A 14,143-nucleotide genomic window follows, 5' to 3' on the forward strand; every position below is an offset into this window, starting at 1 on the left:
CTCCTGTACAGTGTTTACAGAATTTGACTATTTGCTATGAACACATTTTCCATGTTATATCAACAAGGACTCCGTATTTGTCACTGTTTATTACAGGTGTATTTTAAGGCTATTTTGCTTAGAGATATACAAAATTATGTGCAATTCTCTATACCTGATGAAATCAGGCCTTTAAGAAAAGGGGACAGAAGTTTTTGGGCATCACAACATTTTGGAAGGGGCCCTGCCTTAATGCTTCTACAGAGGCACCTCCACATAAGTTGTTTATGCAGAGAGATATACAAAATGTCCATGTAAACCGCAACAAAGCTCGCCACTTTTTTTTGCACTGCATATGTGCTAATGGTTATGTTTTCCAAAATTCTTTTCCCGTTCTGCATGTCCTTTGGTTATAACACTGTTTACAAGTGAAACATCCCTGGCTTAGTAAATAATACCTTGTCCCTTCTTGTTTTTGTTTACTTTTAGCCCACTATGGGAATGAACAATCTGATATCCTCTGTTGGAGGTTTGAGTCTCCAGCAATCACAACAGCTGGATGAACTACGAGCGGTGAATCTTCTCCAAGAGAGGAACATATTGCCACCAGCACCTTTGAAGGCACCTTCTCCCTGTCTGCAGGAAGATATTCAGAAACTGAATTGCAGTCCAGAGTATGAATACATTTTATAAATGATATAATTAATAAATATATATAAACCACTGTAATCTGGGTAGCGAGCCGGCAGGATTATACAAAGGTCACACTCCTCATGCAGTGCAGAAAGTGAAGAACTCGCACTCATAAATAGACAATAAATCATTTAATACAAAAGATGCAGCATATACACAAACAATGGCTGTTTTTATGTATTTATATGCATGAGAGGTAGCAAAGCAGAAAGCAGCATGCTTTCTGCTTTGCTGCCAACCTGTCTCTTGTACTGTCTTCAAAAAGGACTGATTTAGGGGGTTTTTCTGGTTGATCTGGTTCGCAGCCTTGCGATTTCACCAAACCCCACCCTGTGAATGTCCGCTCGCCCGCGCAGGCTGCGAATGGATGTTTACCATAAACATCCAATCGCATGCTGTGGTAACCTCTCACATCTTTCGATGGCCGCCGACCATCAAAAGATGTGGAGGGAACACGCATCTAAAAGAGACTTTCAAGTGCGTGTATGCTGGGACGGATATGGACAGGCAGCTGACACGGTTATGTCAGCTGTGTGCCCCCTGCACCCGCGTCACCACCTCATTACCATGAAAACGCTGGGCGTTCCCATATGGTAAAGGGGCTGCCTGGCAAACCCCCCCCCCCTTTCTCCGTCCCACTGCTGCGAATGCACAGAGGACCAAATGAATATGAATAGTCCGAAACGTCGATTTGGACTTTGTTTGGTGATGTATTAAAAAATCATCTTCAAGAAACTTGGAGAGTGCCCTTTATTCAGACCTCATTGATACTGGTCTGTACCTGGATGGAGAATGTAAATATCTATCTATCTGTGTGTGTGTGTATACATGTATATATTGTATAGTGCACCTGCAACCCCCCTCTGTTTTGCATATAGCTAAAAACCTTAGCAAAGGTAGCACATGTCATTACAGGGTGTGCAGTCTAGGGCCCCCCTCTGTCCATAGTGTGTGTGTGTGTGTATATATATATATATATATATATATATATATATATATATATAATGTGTGTATTTTAAAGAAAATAGCTAAGCTATGTTTCTTTTTTTATTTTAAATTATATATTTTCTTTTTGTCTGATTTTTACTTTTTTGTTGTTGCTGTTTCTCGCAGGTTGTTTCGCTGTACTTTGACCAACATCCCTCAGACTCAGGCTCTGTTGAATAAAGCCAAACTTCCTCTGGGACTCTTGCTACATCCATTCAAAGATTTGTCGGTATGAGAATATTGTTAAGTAGACTTCAGGTTAATTTTTTGTAAACACAATGTGTTACAGTGTGACCTAATGTTCATATACACTACCCTATGCTTTTATTTTAAATGATATTGTTCAGAATGGCTCTTTTGAGTGTTATTCTATTTTTAAATGGGTATAGTCCGGATCTTCAACAATGTCCACTCTGACACATCATTAACATCCAGCCCCCCCCCCCCCCCCCCCCATTGAGTTAATATCGTTCAGTGTGACTATATTGCCCAACTCTGGCACCGCCATCGTTAACGGTATTGACGGTGCAGCAAATAGTCTAGTGTCTATGGTGCTTTTGTTTTTTGATCACCATTCTCTTCTCATTAGTTTAGCCTTCCTCTGCAAATTTTATGTACTGTATATACTGCAGTATGAAAGTAATGTAATTACTGTTAGTACTTGTTAATGTTCTCCTCTATATATACTCACTATATACTGTTTTCGCTGGCCCTGAATGTGAAATATAACTGTCCATTAGATATAACAACCAATTATCTGATGTTGCTGTATACATCCAGATAATTGGTTTCTCTGAAATATTTAATGATCCTTACAGACCTTTGTATATACAGATGTAATGGCGGTATTAACAATATCAATTGAGCTATAAATTATTGATGTTGGGAATTTAGAGGTAGATGATGAAGCAGTGATAAGGCAGTTGAAGTGATAGTGCTTGGTACTTTATCACCAGCCAAGCAGCTCCTAACTTTCCCTTTTTTAAAACCAGCCTGTAACTTAACAGTCAAGAGCTGATTGGCTGGTGATAGTACCAGCCACTTTAAGGGTATATTGCACCATTTATAATATAAAGAACCAGAGAATAATTAATCATTCATGTTAGTCTGTGCCCAAATGGAGCTTACGTTCTCAACAAACACACACTTTATTTTTTGAACTGGATGGAAATCCCAGCACACACACAAACATCTTTTAACTCTACCCAGTTAGATCTAAGTTTGGGGTCAAGATGTATTGATAATTTTTAGAATATGTGCTGTACAAAATTGAGGAAAATTTGATCTCTTCAGTATTCAGTCCATGTCCATTGAGATTCTTTTTTTAGATTTTTATGTGTATGTTTTTTTTTTTTTTAATGTATCACCTTTTGATATTTTAGATACAAATAATCATTTTTATAGATGTGTTCAAGTGGGGCAGATGGGTGATTAGCACACCATTTCCTGAGGTTATCTGTTTAACTTTAGAATATTCATTTTTTTTTTTATTTAACTTTTTTTATTGTTCAAATGCCAGAATGTAGTTATTTCCTATTTTTCTAATCCTACTGCTTCCTCTGTTCTCCTTCCAGCGATGATTAGATTAATATTTACATAAGTAGCAGTGGTAGACAACTATTCTGATATCTGGTTGGTGCAGGCTTTTCTAAATACTTTTCTATACCTTCCAGCAACTACCTGTTGTAACATCCAGTACGATAGTCAGATGTCGCTCTTGTCGGACATACATCAATCCTTTTGTCACTTTCTTGGATCAGAGGCGATGGAAGTGCAATTTATGCTACAGAGTAAATGATGGTAAGTTTGTGGATAACAACCTTCCTACATTTCTATATGAGAGAGGTTCAAATGGCCCCTTTATGCACCCTGTCTTCTTGTTTAATAGGTCTTTATTTTATAGGAAAAGGTTTCCACTTTATTTCAATTCATTTAAATGTAAATATTTTGTTCTAGTGAATAACATTTTAACACACTAATAGTTGTACTAAATATATTAGACAGGGCAGCAATGACTATATAGTGCAATAGTACAGAGATAGCGAAGATTGCATAGCACTCAAATCTTAAGTCGAATACCAAAGGAATCTCACCATGTGTACACACTATAAGATATTAAATGGTTATGCAGATAAATAAATAACATAAATATGTATTAACCCGTTGAGTGCCAAGTTAATTTGTCAAAATAGGTCTAAATATTTCCAGGCAAGCTATTTTTTTATTCAACAGAATGACCTGTAGTTGTTAACTCAGATAGGAAATATAATCTTTGTTTATACAACAAATATTTTATTTGAATTTATATAACAAATAGGAGGGGCGCTGGCGGTTGTAGCGGATAATTTGAGCATCTCTTACAGACATTTAGTCTCAAATGGTTAAACTGATGTGTTTAGTTGCTGAGTAATGCCACATACACATTGGCATTTTTTTCTTAAGGTGCCCAAACACGTTACAATTATTGTATACAATATCGCATCTCGGTTTTGCGATGAGATCTAGTACAAAAAGTATGTGCTGCACATACTTTTTGTACTAGATCTCATCACAAAACCGAGATGCGATATTGTATACAATAATTGCAACGTGTATGGGCACCTTTTAGCCCTATAATGCTTCAAAAGGTATTTTATCCACATTGTTAAAATACTAGTGTTAAAAAATAAATAAATACAAATTGCAGATGTTCACATTTCTTATCCCTCATCGGGAAACAATGCCTTCCCAGTTTGGAGGTCAACCCGTTTAAAAATCAGTGGGCCTGATTCAAGCTCAATCCGTCAGGACCGAATTTGGCCCCATTTCTGACTGGGTCTACGCCTTACAGAATTTGCGCATGTGCAGTCCCCCTTTGTGAGCATCGTGCTCGCCGAGGCGTTCGAAGGGGAGGAAAGGAGACAGACAGTGGGCTGGCGCAATGAAACACACAGCGTGTAATGGGTGTGGCATGCTGCTGATGTCACATGACTTTAGAGCCCGCCCCCTTTTCGGACCATCTCTGTTGTTAATAAGTCAGTTCAGAATGACATCTTTCCGAAGGGGACAAAGATCATTTGATGACCGCATGTGCTTGGTGAGCGGCGCTGACCTGTTCACTAGTCTGCCAGTATACGCAGCCTTGAGAACAGGTCTGAATCAGGCCCAGTCTGTTATTGCAGTCATTAAGTGGAGAGGTTTATCCTCCTGCAATGCACACATCCCCTAAACAAATACTTTCTTTGATTTAATCAGTAATATAAATAAATAGTAAAATCTTTAGCTGTCACTGTACAGAATCACAAATGACCTGTCTATTGGTGTTAATAATTCTATAAACAGGTGGTGTGCAGTGAAGCTAATGGTAAGTGTTTGACCAAATGCACACAGCTGAAGACATAATAAATCTGAGTTATCTTCCTATGTCAGTGTCACAAAGTAATGCAATCATTAGATTTGCAATTCTGTAGACATCCCATGCATATCTACACCTGACATATAATTGTTGGACTTAATCCCTTGCCTTTAGTGCCACAGTGAATCCTAATACATTTATGAAGGCGAAACGTATGGCACAACAGACCAGCTGCTATGGAACTAAGCAACAAATCTGTGGCCAAGCAGGCTGGGATGTGTAGTCCCACAACAGTTTAGAAGCCACATGTTGCCTTCCCCTGAAATATAACGTATTATATTAACATACAGTTGGAGCCCCTCTCAACTTTGTTCCTTAGGTCATGGCTCAACATGGCTAGCCATGGCCAACCTATTGTTCTCTGCAGCAATACAATACATAGAACAATACAGTAGGGGATTAGCAGAGTAATCCTATTACTCAATCCTATTATAGGGCTAAATGAGGAAGGGTCCATCTGTATGTTTAAACATACTTTACATAGTACAGAGTTACATCGTAGTTGAATTTGTTAAAGAAACTTTAGTCTATCAAGTTCAACCTATATATTTCCTGCAGTGTAATGACCAGGATGAGGTTACTGTCTATCTTTTATAATCTAGAATCACAGACAACCCAAAATAGCAGTCTTAATTTATTACTGATTTGTGTGTGTGTGTGTGTGTGTGTGTGTGTGTACTGTATATACCTTGATGGCACTGCAGCCAGAACGTTTATTTTTTAAGCTTAATTTAATTACTCCTTTCACATTTCCTTACTTATAGTCCCTGAAGAATTCATGTACAACCCTGTAACAAGAGTCTATGGAGAGCCTCACAAAAGACCAGAGGTTCAGAATGCCACTATTGAATTTATGGCTCCATCAGAATACATGGTAAGTGGTGCTATGGATTCTGTACAGTTATTACTGTTAATAAGAGCATCCCTAAATAGCCGAGCTTACCCAATGTAGAGTGCAGTGCCAGTAGCAGAGGCAGAACTACCATTGGTGCAGCAGGGGCACCAGATGACTAAAGCTAGGTACACATATATACAATCGTCGGGCCGTTCTTCCAATCTGGGGGCAAACGGCCGTTCGATTGTATAGGTGTGTACGCTGTCCCAATTGCTGCTGTGCGATCGATAAACGGCCAAAAACGCTCTTGGCCGTCCACGGTCGGTCGGTCGAAGGTTCTTTGCTGCTTAATATTTCATCCGACAGGACGGCTCCATATCGGAACAAAAGTGAAGTGTGTACGCATGTTCGATCGATATGCTTGACAGTTTGACAAAGCACGGTGGTATGCTGCATTATGAGAGACCCTGTAACCCTTTGCCTGCTGTTTTAACTAATGTGTGTTTAATGCCTCACTGCCCAACACTTTAGAGGCATCACTTTAAGACATTAATCAATGTTGAAGTTTTAATAGAGTGTGCTGGAAGCTCTTTGCAGGGCACCATAACACACTATTAAAACTTCAACATTGATTAATATCTTAAAGTGATGCCTCTTAAGTGTTGGGCAGTGAGGCATTAAACACACATTAGTTAAAACAGCAGGCAAAGGGTTACAGGGTCTCTCATATACTTCTTCTTGCGATTGTTTGGACGGGAGTACATCGGACGTCGCAAGTAAAATTGTACATATGTGTACGCGCAGAACGGTCGTATGTTTTGGACGGTCGAACGTGTATTCGGTCGAACGAACGGTCGCAAGAAAAATGAAATTGTACATATGTGTACCCAGCTTAATGCAGCCCACACACGCACCGATCCCGGCGTGCGTTGTGGGCTTAACTAGGACACATAGCATCGCATCGTATGCCTTGTGCATACGATGTGCATGCGATGCGATGCTGTGCTAGAAAAAGCTAGTACAAAAAGTATGTGCAGCACATACTTTTTGTACTGTACGATGAGGTGCCGCGGGAGCGCGCACCCCATCGTACAGCATCGCACCACCCGCATCGGTGCGTGTGTGGCCTCCTTGAGAGGCCTATTGCTGCCCCTGTCACCCACTGTTTTCCTGGTCACACTCTGCCTCTGCCGGTCACACTCTGCCTCTCCCAGTCATCCACTGTCATGTTGCATATTGTGAACTTGGGTTTGTGTGCTTGAAGGGGGGGGGGGATTATATTTTGCACCTGGGTTCACCACCCACAAGTTCCGCCACTGGCCAGTAGGAAACCCATAAAAAATATCCATATGGATTACCACACCTTACCTTTTTATCTTCTTCTTTCAGTTGTATTTTTTTTTTTATCACATCATGTATTTACATGAAATGGATAATAATACCCATGACCAATGTTCCCACTAATTTTACAAGGCTGTGTGTGGCAAAAGATTTTGGCTGTGCAACTTTGGAAGGAAATTACATTTTTTGTGCATATATATATATAACTGGAAAATGACGTTCAGCATTTGTGTTAACTTTACTTCAAAATTATATTAAACATTTAAATATTCAAAACACAGCACACAATGTAGTTAATGGGTGAAACACACATTAATTGAGTCCACAACTGCAAAAAGGGACCACTGCTGCTTTGTGCGCTCTGTTGTAATGTCTGTGCGCACACTTGTCAAGTTGCGCGCACAGCTTAGAGGGAACACTGCCCATGACCTAATTATGTCCTTTAAAAAAACAGTGTTCCTGGTATTCTGAACTGGGCTTCCTGCTCGTTGTTACCACTCACCCTGTCCGTATTCAACACACCCCCCTCATACGCCAATTCCCCCTCGCTGCATTAGCCGCGGATCTCGCTGTTTGGGGGAATCCTCGCCGTCCTGTGACGGCGAGGATTTCCCCAGAACGTTGAATAGAGCGAGCGTTTTTCTGCAATCCTCGCTGTTAAACCCCCTCGCCGGACACATTGAATACCTGCCATACTGTATAGATGTTCTGGTCAAAAGCTTTTGAATTCTGAAAATGAGGCATTTGTTTTTATTGTATATAATTTTGTATAAAAGCGGACATGTCATCAACAGATCACATACTAATTTGGTTTTACTCTTTCACTGGGGTGACACTGGCTGTATCCTGTAAGAGCAGGCATGTCCAAACTATGGCCCTCCAGCTGTTGTGAAACTACAAGTCCCATCATGCATTGCCGCAGTTCTGCTATTACTATGTCAAAGCATGCTGGGATGTGTAGTTTCACAACAGCTGGAGGGCCACAGTTTGGACATGCATGTGTTAGAGCAGGGCTGGGCAACTGCGGCCCTCCAGATGTTGATGAACTACACATCCCAGCATGCCTTGCATCTGTTTCAGCATGGCCACATAGCAAAACTAATGCAAAGCATCCTGGGATGTGTAGTTCATCAACATCTGGAGGGCCGCAATTGCCCAGCCCTGTGTCAGTCTGGGCGTGAAATAGTAAAAAAAAAAAAAAGAAGTTTTGTACTGGCATAAGTGGGCACCAGTTTGAGCAAGCTGGTTTTAAGTGTCCCCCTATTTTATTTTTTGCAATTAATTTTACTTTAATAACTGAGTGGGCAGTGAAATGTGTCCTATAGGACATCATCATTGCTGTTTCAATGTTTCCAGCGATCTCCAGCTGATGTGCGCTTGTTGGCTGTGTAGTTAAGGGGGGAATATTCAGCAGTTATGCACAGTGTGGTGTAGTGTGCTGCTGCTGGAAGAATACTGGGTTGATGGTGTGATCTGTGCACAATCGGAAACAGTGTACGATAGCTCACTGAAGAAGCAAGAGATTTGAAGTTGTCCCCAGCAATCGTTAAGGGTAGGCAGGGGTGCAGGAGTCCTTAACGTTTTTCGTCAAAAGGAATGACTTTGTTTCTCGGTGCCCCCTATGGACTTTAAAGAAAAGGATTTAACCAGGTAAGAACATAAAACCTGCTATTGAATTTCTGTGCACACACTGGCAGATGAAGATAAAAAAGTTGCAATTAAAAAACTTGAAAATTACGGTTTATCCATGGCCACCTTTCACCACTGAAATCTATTCAGAAACTGAAATCCTGTAATATTGCATGACTGCCATTGTAAGTGGTGTCAGCATATGAAATCTAGGTACTTGTGTATTAGCAGGGCGCCCACTAAGCTATTTGCTTAGTGGGCTATTCTGTGTAGTGAAATCGCATCGCATACAATTTTTCTGTGCAATGCGATGCTATTTTTCATTGTATAAGCACCCATACAATGAGATGTGATGGTACTTCATTTTAAATGCACCCATGCACACCCTCACTATCCACGTTACCCCGAAGCGTGGCGAGCGGGCGTGATTACGCGTCCTCCCGACCTTTTCATCCCCCACTATCCACGTCGGCGTGGAGTTAATTTTACAAAGTATGGCGAGCGCACCGAGCCCGAAGAGTGGCGAGCGCAGCGAGCCCCGTGTAATATATGTAAAATAATCCGCGTCCCCTTGCGTGGGTGCTTTTAAAATGAAGTACCATCACATCTCATGGTATGCGTACTTATACAATGAAAAATTGCATCGCATTGCACAGAAAAATTGTATGCAATGCAATTTTCCTACGGTGCCCTGCAAATACACAAGTACCGAAATCTTTAAGGCTTTTGCATTATAATTTTGTTTTTAATATGTATATATATGTTTTTTTTGTTTTGCAGCTACGACCTCCTCAGCCTCCAGTGTATCTCTTCATGTTTGATGTGTCCCACAATGCAATAGAGACTGGCTATTTGAACACTGTATGCCAGACCTTGCTTGACAATCTAGAATGGTATGTTTACAAATTCTGCAAAACTGGTCAGTTTATATTATTGTTTTGTATGGCAGAGTGCTGTTCATGGTAATAGTTATGGGAGCACTATGGATATTTTAGTAATTACACTTTGCATAGTTTGTCAAACCACCAATTTTTCTGTAGGCTTTTTATATATTTATAATTTTGTTACATTATTTTTTTGATGATAAAATTAGTTTTTGTAGAAACTGTAAACCAGTCTACAAAATTTTATTGAAAGGAAACTTTGTTTTTGAATTGTTTCTTTATACCTTGACATTACAACCACTTTTAGGCTTCCTGGCAACACAAGAACGAAAATAGGCTTCATCACGTTCGACAGCACAATACACTTTTACAGTTTACAAGAAGGACTGTCACAACCTCAAATGTTAGTGGTCTCAGATATTGAAGGTAAGTTGCGCTTGAGCTGAAGAAACAGTGTTGCTTGTTTTTAGCAGTCATTCTTCTACTTTGTAGATTTCTCTCTCAAGTTCTGGTGTTTGTGTCCGGTTTCGCAGACAGATTACCGAATTCTTAGTAAAATGTGATCATGTCCTGTCCCAAATATCTACACTTGCAATCTACACTATTTCTCTGGCAGCAAGGCTGGACCATGGGATTGCAGGTTAAAGCTGGGGTTGGTATTTAAATGCAAATTGTAGCTTGTTTGGAGGTACTGCTATGCAGTTATCGTTGTAGCTTAGATTTATTTTAATTATTTTTGTAAGAATTTGTTTATTAATAGACAGGTGTCTCTGTGCTGTCTAGGCTAGTTATGCCATCTCGCTGGATTTGTTTTTACTGTGGGCATCTATTGTACAGGGAGTGTGCACCACAGAAGTGTTTTTTTTACTTGTGCCCAGTGTAGTTTTACATTACTGTGTGTACAGATGCTCTCTGGTGCATTGTGCATGGTGAAATTTAGTGTTGTGTAGACTGCTGAATCTGCCATTGCAGTAATTGGTGGGAGTACAGACTCTAGGTTGGTGCTCTCTGATTTATGGCCTAATTCTGACTTGATCGCAAAGCACCTTTTTTTCTCAAATGGACGAAACCATGTGCACTGCAGGTGGGGCTGTGCTGAGAGAGTTAGATTTGGGTGAGTTATTTTTTGTTTCTGTGCAGGTTAAATACTGGCTTATTTATTTTTACACTGCAATTTAGGTTTCAGTTTGAACACGTGTTACCCATATCCAAGACTGCACGTGTTACATCTGCCCCACCTGCAATGCAGGTTTTGTCCATTTGAGAAAAATGATATATAAATTGACTGAAAACTAGGCTCAGCCTATTTTCTGAACAGTTGAGCGTGCGCAGTAGAGTCTGAGCGCTCTAGTGCTCGGATTCCACATCACTGGCAGCAGCGATACAGAAATTGCCAACAAAACAGCACCACACTATTTTCTCTCAGATATGCACAGTAGGGTATGAGGGTCTAGTGCTGAGATTACAGCACTGTGCTAGGTCTGACAGAGAGGAGAGGTTTCGGGCACAGACGATTGCATGCGGGCTGCCTCTTAAAATGCTCCTGACTGGCATTCTGGGGTTGCAGAAGGTAGCATATGTTTTTAGTGCTATAGAGTGTAAGCTTGTGAGCAGGGACCTCCTACCTTTTTGACGATCTGTAAATTATTTATTTATTAACAGTTTCTTATATATATAAATATTGAGTATACTGTACCGCTATCTCCAATTGTAAATCTCAATTAAATATGCTGCACTAAATAAGACATTTAAAAAAAAAATCAACAGTCCCAGCTTCGGATTAACCTGCAATCCCATATTCCAGTGTCAGACTGCTTAAGACAAAAGGGTTCTACAGTAAATAAGCAAACATCCTTATTTACGTCTATGCACTGTTCTATCGTACAAAGCATTGCAGCATGGAGTGTGTGTCGTGTATCAATAGTGAGCTGTGAACCTTGCTTGATTGGTGCTACTGTCAGAAACAGTAGTTTAGAATATTTTTTTTTTCGAATGTGGAGAAAGAAAGCACTTCCCTTTCCTCACATTGGTACATAAAAAAAAAAAAGATGATCATGCATGGCGATGAGAAGGTTTTAAAATATTCTGGAATATCAGTAGCTAGTCAAATAGTGATTACTGACTGACTCACTATTTTCATTTCAATCAAATTACAGATGTCTTTATCCCAATGCCTGAAAACCTGTTGGTCAATTTAAATGAATGCAAAGAGGTACGTTCCAACACCTTTACTTTATGTGCTTCAGTTGTTCTGATTATGTGTATCAAAAAATATACAGACATTAAAGCGTATTGTTTCGGTGCAATGTGGTTGGTAAGTAGCCCTATTACCAAATGTGTCAAGCTTTCTTTTTATAGGTTTGTGGTCATTAGGGTGACCGTTTCTAGCTCCACAGATAAAAGATCGACCACTATTGGTCGCCATTCACAACGCTGAGATGCATTAGGTCGACCTAAGCAAAAGTTTTGGATAAAAAAGTTTGACATTCACTTTTATGCCCTTTTTTTAACCAGCAACTTTACCATATCATAGAGGGCGAATATAAAGACACAAAGCATGGGGGGCGCAGCAATACAGTTATACGGTGTCCATGTCGTCAGAGGACGATAAACCATGAAAAACTCATGATGACCGTTTCCATGTGTTGACCTAGACTCTGTCCACTAACGATCCATAACCCTTTTTATATACAAAATCAAATTCTTTTTTTCTTTGTTTTACTATTTTTCATACAATTTAACTGAAGACCTGTAAACCCCTGGTCTTCTGGCAGAAGTAGTAAGGTTGAAGTTAAGTCCAGGATACGGTCTATAGCAGGATGGTTGACATGCATGTAGGTCGACATAACTGTAGGTCAACATGGGTTAGGTAGGCAGGGTCATTAGGTCGACATGAGCAATAGGTCAACATGGGGAAGGTGAACAGTCAAAAGTTATTTGAGCCGACGTGCTGACAGGCGGTATTTCTTGCCCTTCCATCCACTAGGGCAGTAGTGGCTAACCTTGACACTCCAGCTGTTGTTGAACTACAAATTCCAGCATGCCCTATATCAGTTTGAGCATGGCCAAATAGTAAAACTGTAGCAGGGCATGCTGGGATGTGTAGTTCAACAACAGCTGGAGTGTCAAGGTTAGCCATCACTGCACTAGGGTGTGGTGGGAGAATAAAATAGTGTGCAGAGTGTAGTGAGGCATTGTGCCCTAAGCATGGCGAGAGCAGCGAGCCATGCGCGGGGAGGCGGTGCTATGGGTTAATGTCCATATCGTCCTAATCACCTGTCGACCTTCCTGCACGTTGACCTTATGCTTGTCAACCATCCTGCTGTCTAACCAATGATCCATGCCCCCAGAGTTACGGACTTAAAGTTTAACTAATTTCTTACTGCAATGATTTAGACCTATGAGAGGCAGCACCCTTTGTCTAGTATAATATCAACAACAGGGGATCCATGAAAGTTAGAACAAAGCAACACTTAAGGCCACCCCATACATTACTGCAACTTTTCTGTGTGGAGAAGTCGCAGCTTTTGCATGCAGCAGGATATCGCATGCAGACCTTTTGCATACAATCCCATTAAAGGCTCCAGGCCCTTAGTGCAGCACCAACCATCTGGGGGCTCCGATCAGATGTGCATAGGACCGGGGATCGGAGCTTAAACACAACCGATTTTCATTTGATTTATTGGGCCGATTCTTTGAAATCTTGACAAATATATGGCCAGCTTAAATTTTACATGGATGATTTGAAAAGTTAGTCTATCTTTAATAGGACAGCCTCATTTAGTAGTTTTAGGTTAGCAATGCACATAAAATAAATGCTGTAATTTTAACATGGTATGGTAACCCTTTGAGTGCCAAGTGAATTTGTCAAATTAGCTGTAAAAATTGCCAAAAAATGATGATGATCATCATAACGGCCTGTAATGTTTACCTTTTATAGGAAATATCTGTTTTTACACTTTTTTTTTTATTTGAATTTATATAACAAATGTGGGCTACACTCTGGCATTTTTAGTGACTATTTTTAAAATCTCTCACACAGATGTTGTCACTCAAAGTGTTAAAACGAAATGTTTTAACACCTATATGATGTAACTCTGGGGTAGCCAACCCTGGTCCTCGAGAGCTACCAACAGTGCATGTTTTGCAGGTCTCCTCACAGAATCACAAGTGAGCTAATTAGCTCCATCTGTGGATCTTTTAAAATGTGTCCGTGATTAATGAGTGCAGCTGTGCAGCAGCTAGGTTGTCTGGAAAATGTGAACTGTTGGTAGCTCTCGTAGGCTAGGGTTGGCTACCCCTGATGTAACTAGTTTGCCCGATCGAAACATAAGCTTCGAAAGCTAGTCTGCTACCTTGTGATTGCCTGTGTGTTTGTGAATGTGTGAGAAAGATATGTAG

General features: G+C 40.4%; 1 protein-coding gene across 1 annotated transcript in view; it reads left to right on the top strand.

The window, feature by feature from the left end:
• The window catches only part of SEC24A (SEC24 homolog A, COPII component), a 90,237-nt gene that overhangs the window by 46,106 nt on the left and 29,988 nt on the right, over positions 1–14,143 (top strand). Inside the window, exons 6-12 of the mRNA XM_083181802.1 lie at positions 469–653; positions 1,786–1,888; positions 3,333–3,459; positions 5,818–5,927; positions 9,639–9,751; positions 10,050–10,168; positions 11,899–11,954. Of these exons, the coding sequence (XP_083037928.1) occupies positions 469–653; positions 1,786–1,888; positions 3,333–3,459; positions 5,818–5,927; positions 9,639–9,751; positions 10,050–10,168; positions 11,899–11,954 (813 nt within the window). The remainder of the gene's footprint in view (positions 1–468; positions 654–1,785; positions 1,889–3,332; positions 3,460–5,817; positions 5,928–9,638; positions 9,752–10,049; positions 10,169–11,898; positions 11,955–14,143) is intronic.

This window comes from Crinia signifera, chromosome 4 (assembly GCF_055691185.1).
Source record: "Crinia signifera chromosome 4, ASM5569118v1, whole genome shotgun sequence".
In the NCBI taxonomy this organism is placed as follows: domain Eukaryota; kingdom Metazoa; phylum Chordata; class Amphibia; order Anura; family Myobatrachidae; genus Crinia; species Crinia signifera.